Source organism: Aythya marila, assembly GCF_965140915.1.
Source record: "Aythya marila genome assembly, chromosome: 5".
NCBI classification, from domain to species: domain Eukaryota; kingdom Metazoa; phylum Chordata; class Aves; order Anseriformes; family Anatidae; genus Aythya; species Aythya marila.
This window is the reverse complement of record NC_139046.1, coordinates 47,517,739-47,540,111: the sequence shown is the minus strand read 5'-3', so window position 1 is coordinate 47,540,111 and position 22,373 is coordinate 47,517,739. Positions and strand designations below refer to the sequence as shown.

The 22,373-nt window shown below is 38.5% G+C and overlaps 1 protein-coding gene across 5 annotated transcripts in view; it reads right to left on the bottom strand.

Moving 5' to 3' along the window:
- Nucleotides 1-1,752: 1,752 nt before the first annotated feature.
- Nucleotides 1,753-22,373, bottom strand: part of ANO1 (anoctamin 1) — a 77,784-nt gene continuing 57,163 nt past the window's right edge. For 3 of the 5 annotated variants that reach the window (XM_082762192.1, XM_082762188.1, XM_082762190.1), the window contains 14 exons: nt 20,356-20,438; nt 18,618-18,629; nt 17,713-17,784; nt 14,661-14,735; nt 13,591-13,792; nt 12,805-12,916; nt 12,050-12,107; nt 11,841-11,941; nt 11,240-11,385; nt 9,778-9,930; nt 8,989-9,041; nt 7,316-7,500; nt 5,388-5,493; nt 1,753-4,397 (listed from right to left, as the gene is read on the bottom strand). In XM_082762192.1, the coding sequence (XP_082618318.1) occupies nt 4,137-4,397; nt 5,388-5,493; nt 7,316-7,500; nt 8,989-9,041; nt 9,778-9,930; nt 11,240-11,385; nt 11,841-11,941; nt 12,050-12,107; nt 12,805-12,916; nt 13,591-13,792; nt 14,661-14,735; nt 17,713-17,784; nt 18,618-18,629; nt 20,356-20,438 (1,619 nt within the window). In that variant the 3' untranslated portion in view covers nt 1,753-4,136. The remainder of the gene's footprint in view (nt 4,398-5,387; nt 5,494-7,315; nt 7,501-8,988; nt 9,042-9,777; nt 9,931-11,239; nt 11,386-11,840; nt 11,942-12,049; nt 12,108-12,804; nt 12,917-13,590; nt 13,793-14,660; nt 14,736-17,712; nt 17,785-18,617; nt 18,630-20,355; nt 20,439-22,373) is intronic. The other 2 variants (XM_082762189.1, XM_082762191.1) reach the window with 1 other exon arrangement.

The window sequence follows — 22,373 nt, the reverse complement described above, 5'->3', positions numbered from 1 at the left end:
AAGGAAGCAAGGGAGCTGGGATATGGGGTTTTGTACTTACAACTTTTTTGTCAGAAGCATGTCAAAAACAGGTTGCATACAAGTCACGGAGATGTCATCAAATCAATACTGAATTCCACTGATGAGATGGATACAATATCACTATCTTTCTTAAAGCCTGTCCCATATGGTAGATGCAAGTCACCATGAAAACCGCTGTTTTCAGTTAATTATTGGTTATTTTCCATTCCCTATTTTTCTTGCCCCCCGCATAATTTTTACTCAAATTTGCTATTGGTAATAACAAAGTTTGTTTCTGCTTGCATCACAAATATGAAAAAAAATACTTTCATGAAAAGTAACACAACAGCACAAATCTCTTTATGGAAGATATTGCCTTATATCTCATGAACTCAACTCGATAGATTTGTCTTTAAGAACTGAGAAAACCAAACCCATTTCCAAATAGGCAGTGATTTACCCGCTCCTACAAAAGTTACACAGAATGATGAAAAGTATTTTGGTGCAGAATTTTGTGTTTGATATGGATTATTGCTTAACTCAATGACTCATCTTTTGTAGAAAACTGAAGTCTTACCTTTGTTTGGATAGCAAACAAATCAAAGCATGACATAAACCGACTGAAGTGAGATTACTCACACTCCAAAGGAAGTATTTTGCCTGATATGTTGTACCTAGCTCCTACAATTTAACAGCTGAAAGATCTTGAGAGTAGTCTAGGAATAGATTTTCATTGACATTATCTCCAAACAGAATTCCCACCTTCTAAATTAAATTCAGTTACAGCTAGAGGTATTAGTATTTTCTAGTAAGAAAGGAAAAATTGGCATGAAGCTTCACTCTTAGCCTTCTAACAACAGTTCCAAAAAAAAAAAAAAAAAAAAAAAAGGAGACTGCAAGCCAGGCTCTGTGTCCAACTCTGCTTGTACAGGTCTCACAGTGCAATAAAAATGTGAAAAACTCAGCGCAGCTTTTCTGCTTCCTGTGCTGTGTCACTTCAGGGCTGTCATTCAGCAGCGTGTGGTCAAGGGAATCACTGAGTTTTGTTACTTTAGTTTTACCATTCATACTTTTTTTTTTTTTTCTCCTTGTAATGAATACATTTTTCATTTTAAACAGACAAACCAAGCAGTATTCTTCCTTGTTATAAGCCTACTTCAAATGTCTTAGTGAATACTCTTACACACCATATTCAGCTAAATACCTAAGACCAACGTAAAAAGAAAATGAAAGCTCCCAGGATATAATTCTTCACTGAATGTTGAGAGTATGCACCATCTATATTTGTGCTAGAAGCCAAATCCCCCTTTGTGCTCATGGAGATGGAAACATCTAAGGTGGGATGCATTGAATCTCAAAGTGTTATTTGATCCCACTTGATCCCTCAAATCTAGAGCAACTACAACACAAGATTTGAAATCTGAGTTGTTAGTAAGATGTCTATAAATCACGTAGTTAATACCTGATAAAAATCAAATAATAATAAACCCATTTCTATTCTGGTCTCTGTTGGCTGAGTACACAAGGAGCACTGACTGCAAAAGGCATCAAAGATCCAGTTTTAGGCAAACTATAATGTAAGTTACTGTATTTCTCCAGTCTAATAGTACTCATAGTTGCACACAGAGCACAAAGAGGATTGGGAACAGAAGCTGTCCCACAGAAGAAGCTCTAGCAGATTTAAGTTTATTTCAAATAAATGTTCAAACAAACAAAAAAAAAAAAAAAGAAAAAAACGAACTAAAAGAGATTTAGTAGATATTTACTTTTCTTAAAAAATGATTCCATGAAAGAGTTTTATAGTTATCTAAGTAGTAATACAGTTTTTATATACAAAATTCCATTTCAAACAATTTACTGTACAAAAGAAAGTATAAGCCACTGTTACTATTTCATGATTTCAGCAAACAATGAAAAATTCTGATAAGTATGTGTTCAGGATAAAGCTCTACCATTTACAGGAATGTCAGTATTAAGCTGGGAACACTTTCAGATAAGTATTTACAGATGAAATTCCCCTAGAGGAAGTTCCCTATGATGTCTCTTCAGAATAGGTAGTTCATGTTTGGCTTTCTTCTGGATCTTTTGGGCTACCATATGATGAGAAAAAGAACACTTCTTCAACAGGATTTACCTAATTTATTTGCACTCATATTTCTACTGCAGTCCATGGGTCTGATCTTGTAAATGCTTACTGCCAGGAACAATGCTTATTGTGTGAATATACCAGGCAGGATTTGGCCCTGTAGTTGTAAGATACCATAAATTACAAATTTTAAAAATAGTGACATTCCTGCAAGTCAAAATACAACAGAAACAAGAGTTAACAAAATATAAGCCCTTTATTAATAAAAATCTTTGGTTGAATCAATATTTTAAATAAGTTTCAAGAATATTTGGTTAATACCATTTTCTTTCTTCCACATAATATCTTTTCTGGTATCTTCTTTGGACAGACTACAGAAAAATACCAAGTTTATCACATACTTTTAAACAAATAAATATATCAAAAGCTAGATATGGCTTTTTTTTTTTTAAGTTCTAGTATTAATCTTTAAATTAGTTTGGCAAAGGAAAAAAAAAAAAGAAAAAGAAACAAGTAGCTGAAAACAGTCTTGATGTCGTTTGGTTTTGTAACAAACCATACAGTAGTTAGACTTTAAAGAAATCTTTACATTTTATTTTATTCAGTTTTATATTCATAATGCAAGTGCCATGGACAAGACAAAGCGATAAAAGAAATTAGGTTAATTGCACCAATATTATTTGGAAGTGCAGTTTATCATTTGACAAAGCAAAATTAAAATGTACTATATTTAAAAAGAGTTGAACTGATGGGATTTAGATAGGCTTCTTAAGTAACGATTTCAGACTTGTACTTTAAGGAAGCTCTTATATAAAAGACAGGGTATTTTAAGACAAAAGAAAAGTCCTGTAACTAACTGAAGGTCTGGTCCTGTAGCCCCATTGCAGGCAAAACTTCCATTAAAGACAGTAAGTGGTACATGTTTTGGATTTACTCCTCTGGCATAGCCTCTGGGAAATGCCATTCAGCAGTACAAAGTCTGCAGGGTAAACTGGCTGTGAAAGATGCGTGCAGACTCCCTTCTCCTGCAGAGCATAGAGGGCTACAGAGAAAAACCTGGCTAAGAAAGGGATGTGCTAAAACAACAGGAAAAAGGGACTCTCCTCAGCAAGAATGGTGTCTGAGTGCTAGGCAGGGCAGTGTGACTCACTGTAGCTCTACATGTGCTCATTAATTCAGGGCATTTACCAAAATACTCCATGGTAATCAACCTGCTGGGAAGATCTCCCAGATTGTGCTGCTGTCACCTTGCTATGAGCTAGGAGCCTCTGGGGGACAGCTCAAACACACATGATGCAGTCTGGGGCACCAAGGTAGCTTCCACCACATCGGTTGTTCATTGGTAAGAAGGACTCTTCCAGATCCACTTTTCTGATGCTTGTGAAGAGAGCAGTGCTCAGTGGAGGTGTCAGGCATGCAGCAGAATGCCACACGTGCCTCAGGCATGTCTTTGACTCTAAAGCTCAATGGGAGCTTTGTTTCAGACCTGCAGGTTTATAGATGTCTGCTGGCAGAGCTAAACTGTATCTTTGAAAGCAAGTAAGTCTGGTAAACTTTGCATGGTTCCTCTCCTGCCGAAAGGAATACTAGGGCACACTCTAAAGCTGATTTTGCATACAAAGTTGTCCCACAGACCTGCAAGCCAAGGGCTCCAAAAATATTTTAAATTAGTATTATTATTATTACTTAAAATTTACCTTTAATTATTTAATTGTCTAGGTTCAAATTCTTAGAGAATATCTCTGTCAAGATGTACTAAGTACTAAGCGCATTTATTAATGCACGTCAATGTCTATAGTGTTATCTAATGATGACATACAAAAATTCCCTGCATTACTGCTTGTGCAAAAAAAAAAAAAAAACACAACATATTATCAGAAATAGATCATGGTCCTCCCCATTTGTAAGAAGAGCATTTCTCACAAAAATGGGAGTAAAATGGCAGCACATCCTTCAACATGCACCAGGTTGTCCATTTGTCAAGTCCTGCCCTTTATGTGATGGCTTATGTACCAGTGGAATGCCCCAACATGCTCAACTGCCGCCTCTTCTATACGTCAAGAGGATACGAGTGGCAGGAGGACAAGCTCCCACTGTGGCTCCTGGAGAGTCTGGGGCTGTGATTGTTACAGTTTTCACCTTTTTTCTTGTCCTTGTCTTTCCAGGTTTCCAGCATTTGCAGCTTCCCTTGCTCTTCTCTCATGAAGACCTCGACCATGAGAACCTTCTCTTTATGAATCTGCTGACTAATGTCCTTGGGAATGTCTGGGATAATCCAGTCAACAAAGTCACTCATAAACATGACCAAGTTCTGAAAAGTAAATTGTGAGAAAACATCAGCAAGGTCAAATGCAAGGATGACTGTGGGGAAAGGGGCCATTTTCAGTGTATTTGAGAAGAAGAAGAAAAGACAATATTTGAGTTGGGCTCAAATGCATGTCACAAATGTGATACTGAGCCAAATTTACCTCGACTTCCTGTTCATACTAGAAGTAGACAAAAATGGCAGGCACAGATCTCTATGATTTAAGTACAAATACTATCATAGCTATTTGGAAATCAAAAGGAAATACTGTAACTGGTAAATAAAGATTAACATCAGCAAGGCAGAAGCTCATAGCAAGTGGTAAAATGAAAGCTGGCAAAAAAAAAAACATTCCAATTCAATGTTTCTGATTTAAAATCTCGGTTTCATGAAGGGGAAATGTTTTAAATAAAAATATGTATTTTGTTGAAAAAGGAATAAAAGTTTTGAAATAAGTTGTTTACATAAGACACAATTAAACATCTGTATCACACTAACTAGCATCACTGTTGTGACTGAACAATGTCACAGTAAATAACTGCAAGATTTTGCCTTCTTGTTCAGAGGTGAGATAAAATACAACTGGAAAATTTTAGAAATTCCACTTCTGGGCTAGGTCTAGACATTATTTTGGAATAAATTTATGCTTCTTCACTATACATGTTGATGTCTTATTGGAGAAACTGGTGGGACCTAATTAGCATCAGTCTTGTGCTTTCCTACTCACTAAGGTCATTAAGTTGCTTCTGGATCAAACCAGTTCAGGGAATCATTGGGGACAAAGTAATTCACTGGGGATACATCTGGATTGTATGGAAAGCAGCAGGAAGGTAAACAAGGACGGGCAAATTCCTTTGATTTTGCAGGAAAGAGCTGTGAAAGAAGATACTTTCTTTGGCCTAGTAACTTATTTCCAAAGGCGGCTTGCTCTAGTTAGCTGAAGAGATATGGTAACTTTTTGTTTTTCACATAAAAAGTGCATGCAGTATAACATACCTGGAAAACTATCACAAATGCTAATCTTGCAGCTAGGACAGCCCAGAAATCCTTTGAAATGTCATATTTGTTTTCAGACCAGGGGGGTTCTCGGTAATCTTTGTATCTGCAAAACAAGACTCAGTAGATAGTGATGTCATTCAAACATTTTAGCACAATGAGGAATTAACACCAAATGGTTGAACAGTAGATCAAACCATCTAAAAGTGAGTTTGCTATTAAAGCATTGCTCTATACTAACCTCTCACAAATAAGTTACAGCTGAAAGCCACCCATAGCCTTCAAGTTTTAGTCAAAATTAAAGGTCTGCAATCTTAATACTCTCTGATTAATACAGATAATATAAACTCTGCATAAAGACAGAGTAAACTACACAACTCAAATTGTTTCTTGGTTTTAAAATCAACTTTCAATGAAAACAAATTAACATATTTTTCAGACTAACATTAAAGATGAAAATACAGATTCAGGTTCATAATGTATGCTATGCTATATGGTGTTCTGTGTAGTTTATGACTCACAAAAGACCACCACCAAATTCTGCTGTATAGAGAGAATATGAGAATTTTGCCTTAGCTGTGGTTTCCGGAAAATCTGTGAGCTAATCAACAATAACCTGTTAGGAATGGGACCAAAACCACCACCACCACCACCAACTATTACATAGAAACCACAGCATCCTGTCAGTACTTTGCAAGAATTTGGGCTTCATATTTTCAAATGATCTAAAACTCTCTGGAATATGGGAGAAATGATGAAATGGGAAGAGGAAAGGCTGTGACTAGAATGCAGATAAAGCTGCTCTTTTAACAAAGGACTTTGCCACTAACACTTCCCTTCTGTAAGTTTTGTGCTAGAAGCATGTTTGCCAACCTAATTTATCCTCTGTCCAAAGATCATGAGAAGGAAATCAGGAGAAATTAAAAGCAAACAAAGCTAATACATGTACAATTTTGGTTGTTTTTGTCTTTTATCTCAGAGTGATTTTTCAGCTTAGCAGTAATTTCAGCCTATGACAATTTCTAAGAAATATAAATTTTAAAGTAATACAACTATAGAGGTGTTCTTTTTCTTGGTCAGTCTGTGTAATTTTTCAGCGTATGTGTACCTAATAATCTTTCTTTTTATCTTTTTCTCTGTTGGTGTGTCTCTTCCACCCTTGTTCTCTTCTTCCCCTTCTTGCTCCCATTTCCCTGTATTATTTAGTCTTTTAGGTTTTGCTGTTCCAAGTGCTTCCACTGTTACATTTGGCTTTGGTCCCCAGTTATAAGCTTGAAAACATTTGCTTTGAAGATGATGTGTATCTATGAAGGCCCGGGCAAAGCATGCATTTCAGTACTGACTTAGATTACTTGATAAACTGAAATATGCAAACAATAATTTGTCTTTGACAATTAAAATAATATGTAGAAATTGTTACAGGCAGACACATTTCCTGTACAATCACACTTTAAGTGGGTCTTAAGTTCCAGTGCAGATAAGGCTGCTGTTATTGTCATCAGGAATTTCTACAGAAATTGGAGAAGAGGTGGTATACTATGAAGTCACAGTCATTGTATCAGTACCATACAACACCACGACATCAGACAAATACTATTTTGTTCCCTTAAAGTATCATTAAACTGGTTATAGTTATTTATCTCCTTTCCTGGAAAAGGGAATACATAATTGTAAAAATCTTTACACTGATAAACACTGAATTTAATAATGCTACTCTTTATTTCCCAAAATAAGCAGTACTTCATATTCAGGGTTTGTAGTTGCTTAATCTGTAAAGCAATAGCTCTACCTGATAGAAAACCCCACCAAGGTGCTCAAAAGGTACTGAAAGTACAAGGGACCAAGGTTTATCCCAGGAATGTAAGAATTTGTCATGTTCTTAACCAGCTGGGAAAACACTTAAAATGAGTTATCATTCAAGAGAGTACCTGCATATCTGAACCTCGTAGCCAAGATCCATGGGGTCATTTGGAGCTGTTCCTGCTTGAAAATCGCTGACATTAAAAGAGGATAGTGTATGGTTCACGAAGCCATGCATGGTGCCATTCTCACTGTACATATACAGGTACACGAGGCGTGGAATGAAGTCGGATGTGAATGAGATCACAAATGCCTAAGCCATAAGAGTAGAGAACGAGCGCAATATTCAGGCACTGTTTAAGTTAATAATACACTCAAGTATCTCTTGCCCACACAGCTTGCACAAATCAGGATGGTCAGATAGGGGATGCTGCAGAAAACAAAAGGGGGAGTGCAGCCCACAGGTCCCTAAAAATGGAGTATTTACTGCAGGAACAAGGTGGTATTTACTGTTGACAATTTTGAGCTGCAGGACACAACATGGAGCAGTTTCATGTTGATCGAGATTTCTATGTGTTAACAACCCGAACTCTCTGGAGCATGAAGCTGTCGCACCCCCAGCATCAGAGAAAAGCAAAATAATCTGCTGTTTCCCTATGCCCCAACCACGACTTGACCCTCACGCATTGTATAAAGCCTAACTGATTGATTTACATGGTCTGTTTTGCTTTTCTGCAAACAACTTATAGTCAGTCGAATCTTTAAATTCTCATTGCATCGCAAAAGCCCATTCACTTTGTGTGTTCTTTAGCTCTACCAAGTTAAAAAGATGAGCAGACTGAGACAGTTTTATTTTATGGTCACAAAAGTTCCATGTTTGGTTATTTAAAAAGGTTTTACAAAGATGTCATACACAAAAAGCAGAACAGCCAAGTCAGAGGATTTGTTCACAACTCTAGCTGTTCTTGTTTATCATTACTGTGAAACATTCTCATTGGTATAAGTCTCATGTACACGTGGAACAAACACAGTACAAAATGTTTTACTAATTTTATGATAAAGAGGGATAGTACACAGATCAAAGAGAAAATAACACTGGATAATGATGAAGAGAGATTACAAGGAAGAAAAGAGAAAAATAGAGAAATTATTTCCAAAGGAAAAGAGAAGAAATGGTAAAGACAAGTAAGGCAGCATCCTAAATAACCACCAGAATGGTTCGGCCGTAGAAGACCAAACACCTGCTGGCAAAGCTAAGGGATTTCCACTCTGGACAATATAGAGAAAATGAGAGGGCACGTCCACACATGGTGATAAGCCCTGAGTGGCTGCTATTACAAACATGTTTTCAGCTTGCCATTCTTTATTTTTCAACTTTCCCCAGGCATGGTGCAATGAGGATGATGAAAGTAGATGTATATTTATCTACGATAATAGAAATGAATATAATGGAAAGAAAGCAAGAGAGAATCTGTTCTTATAGCCACAAAATACAACTTTTCTGAAGAATCAAGACGGTGCAAGAAATGCTGATATTAAGGTAGTCTCAAAATTTTCTAAGGGATAGGACATTCAATGTGGAATTAACCAAAAATATCTTCATTGATTTTCAGAGCTGAGTAAGAGCAAGACTGTCACAACCTTAAAGTAAACACTGGATCTGATTCTCTAATATTTTAGCAAATTTCTAAATCATATACTTTCACTGAATTTGAGGGATTTAAGCTGAAATTAAACTAATGGAGCCAAATGGAAAAGCCAGCCTACTGAAGTAAAATTGCATTTGTGCAGAATTACTTACATTTATTATGACAGCAAGCTTTCCTATACCCCGGAGGATATTATACCAGATTCCTAAGGGAGGAAACAAACTTATGAATATTGTGCTAGTCATTAAACTTAGATAAATTACATTTTCAGTTAACAGTGCTAGGACCGTGCCAAACTTGAGTTATACATTAAATAAAAAATAGAAATTTATAAGAGATTAATTAAAAGACCTGTAAGCAAAGTGAGTCCAACTCTGTCTTCCAGAGCTATACTTAAACACTTTTTTTTTATATAGGTTTTGAGGGAAGGGGAGGACTGGTCTGCTGCTGTCTTGTGACTGCAGAGCCAGCTTCTGGCTGGCCTCACCCACAGCTTTCCAGCTTCAAGAGATAAATGTCATTTGAGTGGGGACGAAGAGCCATGTTTACCCACAGATACCTTCTTTCTTTCCCCTGTGTTTCTCCAGCCCAGTCCAGAGCTTTTAAATGCAGAAATTTTTGCTTCTGCAAGAAAACTGCACTGCTAGGAAGAACAGCTGGTGTGCAGAACCATGCAAGATATTTCACTATTGTATTGATCACTTTGATTTGAAAAATGATATTTACCTAATAAAATATTAATCTGAATTTAAAGCACTGGTCTTTCTATTTTGAAAGTAAAGTCTTGATAAGTTATGACAGTTCACAGTTAAGCCACAGTCTAATGTTTTGAATTGTCCTATAAATGTCTTCCTGTTAATGAGACTAACTCAGCATAATAATATCCTGCCATCAATCCAGGAACAAACAAGCAGGGAGTCACTGCAGCAATGTGCACTTACCTATATCCTTCGCTCTGACTGCTACCGGTCTCCTCAGCTCTGTAACAAATTTTTTTGCATCTAAACGGATTTCAATGATGTTGTTCAACAAAGCAAACAGAGGCGCCAGTGGGAAGGATGCAACAAACAAGGTTACAAATCCAAACTGAATAACTGAGAAGAAAAAAAAAAGGGAGAATTTCAATGGATTTGGTCTGTATTTGTCAAATGCATCATGTCAGCGCCATTCCCCCAAATTCTAACAAAATGACACTTGCTGGGAGACTAGATTGCATTTTCTGCATGAGGCACTTTTGCCTAGCTGCTGCTCCATTCAGCCACTTAAGGGCCAGCTGTCTCTCCTGCAAAAGCCAGGACTGGTGAGGCAAGACCTGAAAAGTGACCAGAAAGACAGGGAAGCTCCTAACACAGCTTCCCTGTGGGCAATGCTGGCACAGCCTGTATGCGCCTCTGGCAGTGCAGGGGCAAGGGAACACTGTGCCACCAGCTGCAGCAGGACTAATCACGCTCATGTCATACTCATCCCATTACTGCTTTAGTCACATCTTTCTTCTTCTGCTACTTACCCTCCTGAACTCACTAACTGCACATTTTCTAATTGTTAGCTGCTGGTAACATAGCCTTGCAGTCTGCAGTACTAAATTTCAATCTGTTTCAACCACTCTGGGCACCAAGATATTCTAATTCACCTCTGTATTTGCCAGGCACGCCCACTTTGGATATTAGTGTATTTCATTATTCTTTTCCAATATTTTTGCCTAGTCGTTCCTGAAAACACTAAACAAGATTGTTCTTCTAGGACTGACCCTTCACGAACCTTGGATACTATCAGAAAAAACATTATATGGAGCAGTCTCCTCTGCTTTTTCAAGATGGCATGGCGGAAAAGAAATGTAGTCTTAGGACCTCAGTAATGCAGACCTGACATCCAGCACTTAAATGCCATATCAATCACTCAAGATGATACATTACTTGCAACACAATCTATGTAATATGTCAAGTACAACCTGGTCTACAGGCACATCTCTGAGAAGATTAAGTCCAGATTTTACAAAACAGGAACAATCTGCTGTGGGAATATACAGTGGGAACTGTCAAATCTGAATTAAATAACTTTTTCCCCTTGTAGGGCGTAATGGATGATGCAATCTGGCTCACAATCTCAGGTTTACTCTATTTATCATTTGTATTTAAAACTTGACAGTAACATAACACGTAGCTCAAAAGAAAGTACCTAAAATAAGTGCTAGAGATAAAGATCACGTTCACCAGATAGCATAAGTCACCTCTGAAGTAGCCCTTGACTGGCTGAAATATTCTACATTCTTAGACTATACACTTTAATAATTAAATTCTGCACCATATCCACTGTCTTCCAAATCAACAGTTTGAAAACCTCAGCTCTCCAACCCATTTAGTCAGAATAATTCTGCCTGAAATGCCTTCTTTCCACCTCACTCACTCATTTCCATATATTCAGGGGTAAGTCCAGCGAAAGGCTCCAGGTTGTAGTCCACTTCATAGCGCTGCTTTTTTTTGACGTGCTCCTCATGGTCTAAGGAACGCCGGCGCTTTAGTTTCATGTATCGTATAAATTTCTTCATTTTCCTGAGGGAAGTGGAAGTGATCCAGTTAGCACGCCACTCTGGTCACAGTGCCTATTTTTCAGATGGATAAGGAGTGACAAGTACACTATGTCAACAGACACACTGAGCTCTGTATCTACTTTCATAAAAACTGTATGAGTGCCATGATATGCTAAAAGGAAGTATCAGTGAAACGTGGTTATGGTTGAATCACATGTTCAGAATTATACCTACTACTAGCAAGTAGGAAAACTGTAGATTTCCTAACTCTTTTCAGACACATGCATTGCTGCATGTAATTGCAGTGACATTGGTGCATCTGCAAAACAGCAAGGATGAATTATTTGCTATACGGCAGACAGAGGCTCACTGCAAGGGTTTTGCAGGTACCATCTTCATATCAAGGGGCCATAAATACACAGTGTGTTGTACACATCATAAAAACCACGTGTTTGAGAAAAAAAAGTTACTACTTACGGGATGCCAATCTCAAATAAATTGTTCTGAATCAGCTGCTTGCCCAACATGATGATACTGAGCTGTATGCACAGCTCCATCAGGCAACCGCCTGGTGCGCACTGCAGCGGACAGAGGAAAGGGAAGTCAGGACATTTGCTGCACCTTGCCAACAGGGGAAGAGGCTGCTCACATGTGCTGTGAGCACGGGCATGGTAAAATGCAATTACCTCTTCCATTCGGAAAGAATGGAAAATGTAAACGTAGTCTCCTGGACGTCCAACAAATCTAGGACACAATGGGTAGAAATGTAAAGTTCATAGAGATTTTATTCTTTTAGTACTTGATTCCTAAAGCCATTTATGTGAAATTCTATACCTGTGGGTGGAATCACCTAATACTTAGCCCTGAAAAAGGGAAGGTGAGCAATTAACTTGGAAGTTTGCTGTGTTTTTGTTTTGTTTTAAAGACTAAGTCCTGTTTATTGAGTAAGCAACTTAGTAAAAACTGCAAGCCATGTGCCCTACATAGTATAGGCACATCTTGAAAGAAATCCTCTAAGGTGCAAAAAACAGGGAAAAAAATCCCAAACTGAAACATAAAATAAAATAAGACAGATGGGAAAGAACAGCTGGGAAATAAATTATTGGGGCATGCTTAGAAGAGCAGAGGTAGTAAGCTGCCCAGGCTGACCACTAGCTGTCAACCTCAGCCCAGTTTCCCAGGCTAGCTGCATGCTCCACGATCCTTAGGAGTATGCCTGAGCACCATCCTATCACTCAGAAATCACTCCAGAGCCAGAATCTGGCTTGGACTACATACGGGAACTCAACCTCATTTCTGTTGCATTAGCCAGACCATGCCCCATGGAGTCTATTGTCACCCATCTCAAGGTGTCTTCTTTATCACCCAGATGTGGTTTAACACCACTACCACCATCTCAAGCAACGAACTGAAACACCGAACAGCATTTTACGTTACTCACCGGCCTTTGAAAAAAGCGACATAGAAGATGGGTGTGTAAGCATTGACAAATTTCAGAAGGAAAGCCTTAAAAATCAGACGCTCTTCAAAATTCTTGTCAGTTTTTGGCACCTCTGGAACCAATGGGACATGGGTAAGAAACATTGAGGATTTATTCTTATCTGGAACATTTCAAGGTGTTAAAAATGTGGACTTTGGTAAAGTAACATGGCCTCACAGAAGTCAGTGGTAAATCTGCTGAGGATCCTATTGTTCAGCTCCATTACAGCAGCAACTCCAGTGTCACTCCACATCTGGCAGATCTCCATGACAATCATTTGCAGACTGGACAAAGAACTGACTGAACTGAAAAGATTTCTGGACCTTTCATCACTGATGATTCTGATGTTTTGGGGATTTTTTTTTTCCTGTACTTTTTTTTTTCCTCTTACAGTTTTCCACCTCTACAGTTTTACATCTCTTATGCCAAGTAAACAATGGCAGAAAATGAAAGCAGTAATTTTCTGATATAGACAAGTCAAGGTCAAGAATAGGTACAGGAAAGTCTGCTGTAACCCTGTCACACATAACTGGTAAGTGATTAGTACCATCACTGCTGAAAGATAGACTTTAAAAATAAAGCTGAATCCACGTGCACTTTGATATTTGTAAGTTACTGGTGAGACTTCTAGCCACCCATTTGAATTTCCTGGGTTTGCTCACCATTTTAAAGTTAACAATGAAAGACAGTCCTTTTGGTACTCTCATTTATAATTGCTCCAACAAATACCACTTGATCTGCACCTACCGATCTGAGTTAGCCACCTTGCTATGCAGCCGTATACTTCATCCAGGATGATGATGACAACCAAATTGATGATGACAGCAGTGGCAGTGACAGTGACCCTGACGCTGGACCGGCCTGACGGAGTTGAGCTGATTGCCAGTGCTGCTGCAGTGGAGATTCTGTATATTATGACTCCAAACACTATAGCAAATGTCAGCCCCACCTGCAAGTAAGAGCAGCACAGCCTCTTATCAGAGATTTAACTATAAATACTTCGCATGGGACTTAGCTGTGACCTTAAAAAATGTGATCTCTGAGCCACATCCCAAGCCCACCAAATTCTGCATTAAGGCTCCCAGTCACTGTGATCAACTGTAGAACAGATCCTTTTTTGCTGGTAATTTGATCATCACAATCCCCCAAAAACACATGAACGAAGTTAACATGGGGTTTTATACCTTTGGAAAGGGCTTAATCCTTTTTATCCAGCTGCCACTGTGATCTACGTCTGGAATTATTTCCTTCAACGTTTATTTTATATGTTGATGTTTTATAAGCAAATGGAAAAAAAAGACTGTTCTAATAATTATTTTTCCTCATTTTCTTCATTTATTTTTTTTCAAATTAAACATTCTGTTTGCTATTCTCCTGTTGTATGGTAGAACCCCAAATTTGATATAATTAAAAATGTTGGCAAAAAGGATTGTAATTTCCACATCAATTCTTTCAAAAATGTTTGGCATAAGAATTATGCCATTCTCTACTTCCTGAGTACTTCTCAAGAGCACTCTGCATATGTTTTAAGCTTTGTCCCATGAGTGATGGTGGTAACCTCCACTTCTGTGCCCTCATTTTTCCACTGCCATGTTCAGGTGTGCTTATTCTTTACTGGAATGAGATGGCAAAGTAGTATTCCAATTTCTTTAAAAGTTTTTACATTATAAAACTAATAAAACATTTTAATTTTTTAACTGGGAAAAAGTCATTGCAAACTATGGCAATTAATAAATAAATCTGTCACAGTATATTACTTCTGTTCTATACAGTCATTCAGTAACATAAATTTCAGGTTTTCCCCAGGTGATGCTTACCATGAAGATAATGCCAACAAAATTGGTCAAATAGGCTGGAAAACGATCCTTCCATGTCAGCTTTTCTTTATCTGTCTAAATTTTTTTTGGGGAAAAAAGGCACATTTACTAAATATGAAGCATGTGATTTTGTACATGTGACAAAAACACAGAGGGGAACAAAAGGCTAACAAACACACACCCAGTTAGCAGATGCAAAGACACAGTGTTTACAGTTACAATTCCACACAGGCAAATTGTTTACTCCAAATCTAGGTTCAAATTTGTCAAGAGCCTGCACTGCAAGTATAAATAAAACAGATTTTTCTGTATACTTTTTGAAGGAAACATGAAAATAGCCTGTCATAAACCATGAAGTAAGATCTCTCCCACTGTTAAATATTTTATTTTGCTTTCCCTGGAAAAATTCTTCCTCTTCTTCCCTTGTCCCACCCCAGTCAGTATTTGCAGCTTTGCAATTACACAACTGGTGCCACTGAAATCAAAAAACTTCAGGATGAGCGTACAGTTGATGGAAGACCTTGTTTTGCAGTGCAATCCCCTTCAAAGTGCTTCAATGGGAGTAAGTTTTGACTACCTGACTACCCACATGGTATGTGATGGACCATGTCAATGGGAGTTAAGATACACCTGTGTAGTAACAGTTTGTAGGCTATCCTAAACCCAGTCAACCATCCAGTGACTCTACCACGCTGAATTTGGGGAATTAAGATTTCATTTAGAGCAGTATTGCTCATCTAGAGTCTTTCCTGAACTCTCATGCCGGGAATTGTTTCTAAACACCAGAAAATAAACAACAAAGTAGCATTACTGAAGATGACGCACATGTTATAATGAACATAAAAATATTACTCAAAATCCTATTTTTATCACATGCACGTTGCCTCAGGGAAGTGCAAGCAGCTCTTCCAACACACAGGCCATGCTTGACTGCAAAACATAACATCAATCCATCATGTACACCTAAGATTAGCCATGCAGTGCCATTCCAGATGCAAGAAACGTTGGCTAAAAGAGTGCCGAAGAAACAAGGAAGGGGAAGAAACCCAAAACTGAATGTGAATATTAAACAAGGGTTCAACAGCCAAAAACAATTGATTTGTGTCTTCCATAATTACTCATAATTTGAGTTTCCTCCTAAGTTTGAATAAAAAGAACCAATTTCACCCCAGCCATGACTGTCTTAACTCTTTGTCTCCATTTGTTTGCTGCCTCTTCTGGAAAATACCGATGCTTCTGATGGCAATCAAAGGAAACAAAAAAGGATCGGGCAACATAGCATTACAAAGTGATGATAAATTAATCTACATACTCTCTACTGACTCCACATACCCAGCATTTCAGCCATAAGTCAATACTCTGTTAGTTTGCTCAATGCTGTATGCTACGGCTTTAGGTTAATAAAAAATAACAGAAGACAAACTGTTGCCCCAAATCTTGGAATAGGTCAAACTGTCCTGCAAAGAATTTCCTGTTTTTAATTTAGGATTGTGCCATTCTTATTCCTTTATGATGTGTAAAGGAGGAACGCTTTGGTCATTCCTTTAAAAGTATATATATATTTTTTCAATCAGACTTCTTTTGAAAAAAAAATACGAGCAATTTCTGGGTTGGCTTTAGACAGTTTTCCTTTAAGTTGTATGACAACTCAGAAGTCTAATGTTGAATTTGAACTTGAACACTCTAGATCCCAATGAAAGATAATTACTAAGTCTTTCAGAAAAACTCCTTTTCTCACGTTTCCCAAATTAGTAACATCCAAATTGAACACAGCCCAAAAAGTTATAAATAGTCAAGTTTAAAAAAAAACCCTCCCTTTATTGCTCAGCTTTCATACGCTGATATTTTGAGGTTACCATTCATTAATTGTCTGATTATCTCAACCTTCTACATTTAAGAACTGAATTCTTAATACACCAAAAGGCACAGCAAGCTGCAAATTTTTAGTATACAACAAAGTCTGTGTTCAAACCTCGTTTATATAAGAGAGCAGCAACACAAATTCTTTTTGTCCTGTAAGGGATTTTAATGTGCTGCAAGTCTGGTATTCCACAATGCACCAAGTGGCTTGCAAAATTCAATGCCTAAAGTAGCTAGATGGTATTGGCATCAGCCTCGTGGCATCCTGAAAAGGGGGCCCAGCAGTACTCAAACTGGTCAGAGGAACTGCACTGGCTGAGGGTGAGATGTGTGTGCTCCTGGGACCAGCAGCACCTTTATCATATCCCCGGAAAGAGCAAGTTAAAAGCAGAAGTGAGCAATACCTTACCCGGTGAAATATAATGGAAGTTATGCTTTTAAAAGGCAGAAAGTTATTATCAAAGCTGGAATTGGGCAAGAAAACTGGTGTTAGTGTTCTTAATTATGCTCTAGTAATATTTTAGAAGATATTTTACAGAACAGTCCCAAGACCTAAGCATAAAAAGTCAGACCCAGCTCAGCAGCAGGACGCTCATCTTCTACAGCTGTGTTAAAGCAGTGCCCAGTGCTTGATCTATGCTCCCAGCAAAAAGGCAAAAGCAGGTGTTAGGGCTCCCTGGGACAGCCACGACACCACCACAGGCCACCCAGCACAGCCAAAACCTCAATATGTAAAGCAACACAGATTTTGGCCCCATGGGTTAACCTGCTGGCATGACAGAGAACCTCTCCTGAGATGCTTTACTTGTAATAGCACAGAACAAGATGTTTTGCTATATTTTTTTTCTCAAACTTGATTTGTTAGCCCAACAGGAACACCCCTTCCATCAGACTTGATGAGCTTTCTTAAACCACACCTCTGTATCTGACAATATCATTGAGGACATCTCTAGACTTAATCAGGTCTTGAGTAAGAGAATGGACAAAGTACCACATGTATGCCAGGACTGAAAACAACTGGAATTTAAACACATTATGCAGTGTCTCTCTCTCTTTTTTTTTTTTTTTTTTTTTAACCCATTTCCATTCTTTTTCCCATAGTCTTGGGTCAGCACCTACTATAAATGACCTTCTTTTTCAATGTGTTATTTATTTTTTTTTAAGGTGAAATAAATTAATATTTTTACCATACCTCTTTATGTTTGTGTTCTTTTCTTAGTGATTTTTCTAAAACCTTTGCTTCATATTCTGCTCTTGGATGATCCTGTAAAATAAGTCACATTTAATAAAAAGCAGTCATCTGTTTTCTGTATCACATGAATCATTTGCAGGTCAATTTGCTGATAAACTCCAAGTTTCTAACTAACTCAATACATCATTTATGTCAATTGATGGTCAACTGTACATTTAACAAAATGTCACATACCATATCATTCTCAGTACTACAGCAGCAAACGTAGAGTGTTTTGCTATCAGACACCCAGCAGAAACCCTACATACATTTAAATTTAATACCTAAGAGTATACAGCACATCCTGCAGGCAGGTTCAAACCACTTGACATTATGCTTGGATATTCTTGATCTGCCTTTCTCATAAAAATTAGATTTTGCATTAACTGTAATTTCAGTGACACTCAACTCTTGAAGGAAATACTTATTTGCTGTAAATATGAAAAACACGTTGCTTTGGGATCCCAGAAAACTGTCAACTGGGGCCTTCCCCTAATCCTGTCTTTGACAAAATCCACACAATTACCCATGTGCATTGCAGGAGAGGGTGTAGGAAATGCTCAAAAGTAAGAGACAGCCAAAAGATTTAGAAAGATTCACAGCTTTAGAATTCAAAATAATTATGCATTCATGAAAGATGCAGAATTCACAGTTATGCATTGGATGGAAAACAGAACAGATCTGAAAAAAGTCCGAACAAGTGGAGAGGGGGAGGATGTAAAGGAAAAGTAATCAGTGGGAGTTTTAAGGAAAATTGGAAAATTTGATGCTCGAAAAAGAAGAGGAGGAGATTAAAAGATGGCATTCATCGGTGGACATGTAATAAAAAAGGCAGGAGCAATAAAAAAAAAAGATGTTTTCCAAACCTTGACTGCCTCCTTCAGGGAACCAGAAAAAAAATAAAAATAAAAAAAAAAAAAAGAAAACAAAAATTTGATTACTAAACTGTTGCAGATTATCTTGGATTTATATTTTTAAAATTACATGAAACAATCATAAGCGCAGTGGATGGCAGACACTAACAGAGAAAATCAGTCCACACATGTTCTACAATATCTGTTAACATCACTGTTCATACTGTATGATATAGGTGTCCCTGAAAAGCACCGGAAGATGAAACACTTTTTATTTTAGTGTATCACTTAAGACCCTGGCTCTTTACCTCATGACTGTATTATCTAGAATTACCTATACAAAACAAAGAATAAAATATACTTTTTTTTTTTTTTTTTTTTTTAAAACAGCTGCTGCCTTTGGTTACACAAGGTTTTAGGCTGTAGAGCTATGAACCCGAACATGAAGGAGATAGCTGTCGGAAAGATACAGTTAATCCTTTCTCCTTTCATGTAGACTAACAGCAAGTTGCCAAAAATAAAAGGACAGTATAGTATCCAGAAAATAAATCCCCGTATTCTCTCCCAGCTAGGTATGCTCTAGCAAAGTGCATGGCACAGAGGCTGCTTGCATAGTACGCCTAAATATATTAAGGAGGAGTTAATATATTAAGAGGAGATAATTCAAGCAGAAACATTTTGGGCGTGAAGGAAGCAATAACTGCCCAAGGCTCAGCAAGCTGCATGGCACCCTGTAAAGCCCACGAGGTTTTTGTTACGAGGGAACAATATTTGTTGTGTACCTACTCAGGACAGCTTGTGATATGACAAGTGCAGCCACGCTCCTCTTAAAAACAACAACAGCAAAATATCTGGACATGCGGGCAGCTGGGCAGCGGCTCTGTGCCAACTGGGGTGCTGCAGCCACCATGCCACATGCCAAGGGCAGTGGGGTGACACGGGAGACCCATGACCCCAGCCTGTACCTGAGACTGCCTCAGCTGTCACTGTGCTGGGAGCGGGGCAGGTGAGCACTTTTTGTAAAGTGTGATATTAGAAACAAAAAGGTGTGAGCACTGTCTCTCCTTTCCTTCTAGAACTTCAATGATTTTTTAATATCCTTTTTCATACAAATTTGACCCTTTCCCCTTTCAAGCTATTTAGTGTATTTATTATAAACCTGGGTAAGGATTTTTATTTTTTATTTTTTTGTATATGAAAAAAAATATGCCTCAACATTTATGTTCTTCCTAGTGTCCAAAGTCCACATATCTGGCAGTATTTTCTCAGGTATTTGCCAAGTCAGAGCTTGATCCTGCATCGCTAAAGTTTATAGGAATTTTTCAGTGCCATTTTGTTTTATTTTATTTTACACAATGCTGTAGTTATCAAGTTCCATACATTCGCTTCTGATTTACAGCCCTGTGAGATGAATAAGGTCTGTGGTTGTTAGCACCCTGAAACCAGGCAGGGAGTAACATGTGAGCCATATATTCCATGCATGCGCTGCTAGGTGTGACCTGGCTGCACATTCACAAAAAAAAAAAAAAAAAAAAAAAAAAAAAAACACCAGATTTTGTAGCTATACAATTATGTTCCTATGGCAACAATACGTACTAGTCATACCCGTGCTATAAAAACCTCAAACAGTTCATGCATGGGATTTTCCTGTCTTTTAAGCACCCCATGAGCCAAAGTCTGGCAGCTCAGGGCAAGGAGAGACTTGTAATGCCGCGGCGGAAAGCAGAAAGTCAGAAAGGAAGGGACAAACCTCCTCCTCTTCAAACCCAGTCAGGTCCCACCTGTAGTTGAGGCGCATCTGCTTTCTCTTCCAGTGTTCCATAAAGGTAGCAGCTGAAACGACAGGTTGACAATTATTTGGGCGTTTCACAAAAAGCTTCGGAAGTCATATCAGCCTCAGGGACATGCCTTGAAGCTGCACCTGCCAGGAAGATGCCTGTGGGCACACTCCCTGTTGCCACCAGGAGGTCCCAGCAGGTGCAGCATTACACAGCACACCCAGCCGGCCTGACTCCTCTGTGGCTGCTCGCTCCTTCAGCGGTAATGTCTGCCTGGGAAGTGCCGGTAATCGGTGCTAGCAGCCAACTTTTCTACATGAGCTAAAAGAAAGGGCATTTGCTGTACCCACATGGCTACATGCAGAACGATGCATGCAATTTTTTAAGGGGTCTAAGCAAGTCAGACTCCTAAACTTATTTAAATATTTGTGCGTGACTAATGATACTGCTTGTCTTCATCTGTATGTAATTCTGTCTGTAAGCCCAAACAAATCTGTGTTTCATCTCTACAAAATATGACTGATTTAACTAGTCTAGTACTGTTAATATAGTTATTCCCTCAAAGATATCAAAATAAACCATTTTCGTATTATAATTCCATCCATCTAGTAGTCATAATAGTACTGTTAGCTCTTATAATCACACCCAAACCAAAATATTCATGCCAGTGTAAAAGCTGCAGGTGGGCAGGCTGTTAAAGAAGCCTTTACTATATGTATATATTTTTATCATTAGAAGAACTAGAATTTTCTTTTTGATGGGGAAGAATTCCAGAAAAGAAACCTCATTAATGCAGTTCTTGAGTCACAGTAAAAGATCCTGGTCTATATCAGTCTATCTGCCTCTGAGACAGAGCAAGTTCTCAGAGGACATATTTAGATGCTGGGAATACACCAGTACCGTATAATAAATAAGTGATTATGAAAGAGGCAAGTCTACCCAGAAGTGGTGTTCCCAGGGGAGCTTCCCGCAGTGAGCATTAACAGATGTGCTCAGAAACATTCACCCCCCACATTCAGGAAAAACAGAGGCAGGGAGAGGGCAAGAAGGTTGAATACAGAGGAAAGGACACCCTTGTGACTGGAGCCTGGCTATGGTCATGACACTCATTCATCTTCTAAGTGAAACTCCCACCTGCCAAACTTACAACTGAGTCCCTGCACAAGCCATATGCTTCCTGTAAATCTGTATCAACATAAGTATCTCTTAAGAGAGACCACGACATGGTCGCAGGGCTCCCTCCCCATCCCATGCTGCTGCAGCTCCTGCCCTGGGATTTGCAGTTTCCATCCACAGTCAGGAATATGGAAAACGAGTAACGCATCATTTCTTAGTGCTACTAGGAATCATTTCATGGCACTGCCTTGCAACGATGCAAAATGAAAATAATGCATCTGAAATGCAGCCAGCTCATTTCAAAAGCAGTGGGTGCACGTGCCTTGTAGGATGCAGTAGCAGAGCACTGCCTCTTCACCAGGCATACTTGCATTTTCATATTTCATCTGGGCCCACCAGCATAAATGGAGCTCAACAGTTCCCAAAGGTTACCACCCAGATACTCTTATTTTCTCAGATTTTTAATGACATTTCAGACCACAGCTTCAGGTTTACTCCTTTGGAAAAAAGCCAGTATCACTCAGTACAAGGTAAGATTCAGGGCTGGGCCAAGGAGAGCCTGCTATTTTGGGGAGCAGCACTGTGCTATGGTCAATATTTAATGCTGAATTTGTGACAGAAGCCCAGCTCAGTGCTGTAGCTGCTGTAACTCCCACGAGTAGAGTTCTCTGGGTTGTTGTAATAACACCACAGAAAGAAAGCTTGGCTAAGTGATTGCTCAGAGGGATACCTCCAAACTTGAAATAATTTCTCTTTTGCTATGCTAAGGAGACCCTGTGTCACCCGAGCAGGTCAGTTAGCTTCCCCCTGCCTCGGTTCTTCAGCTGCACATCAGCCTAATAAACCTTCTCCTTACAGGCAGAGGTGCTCACAA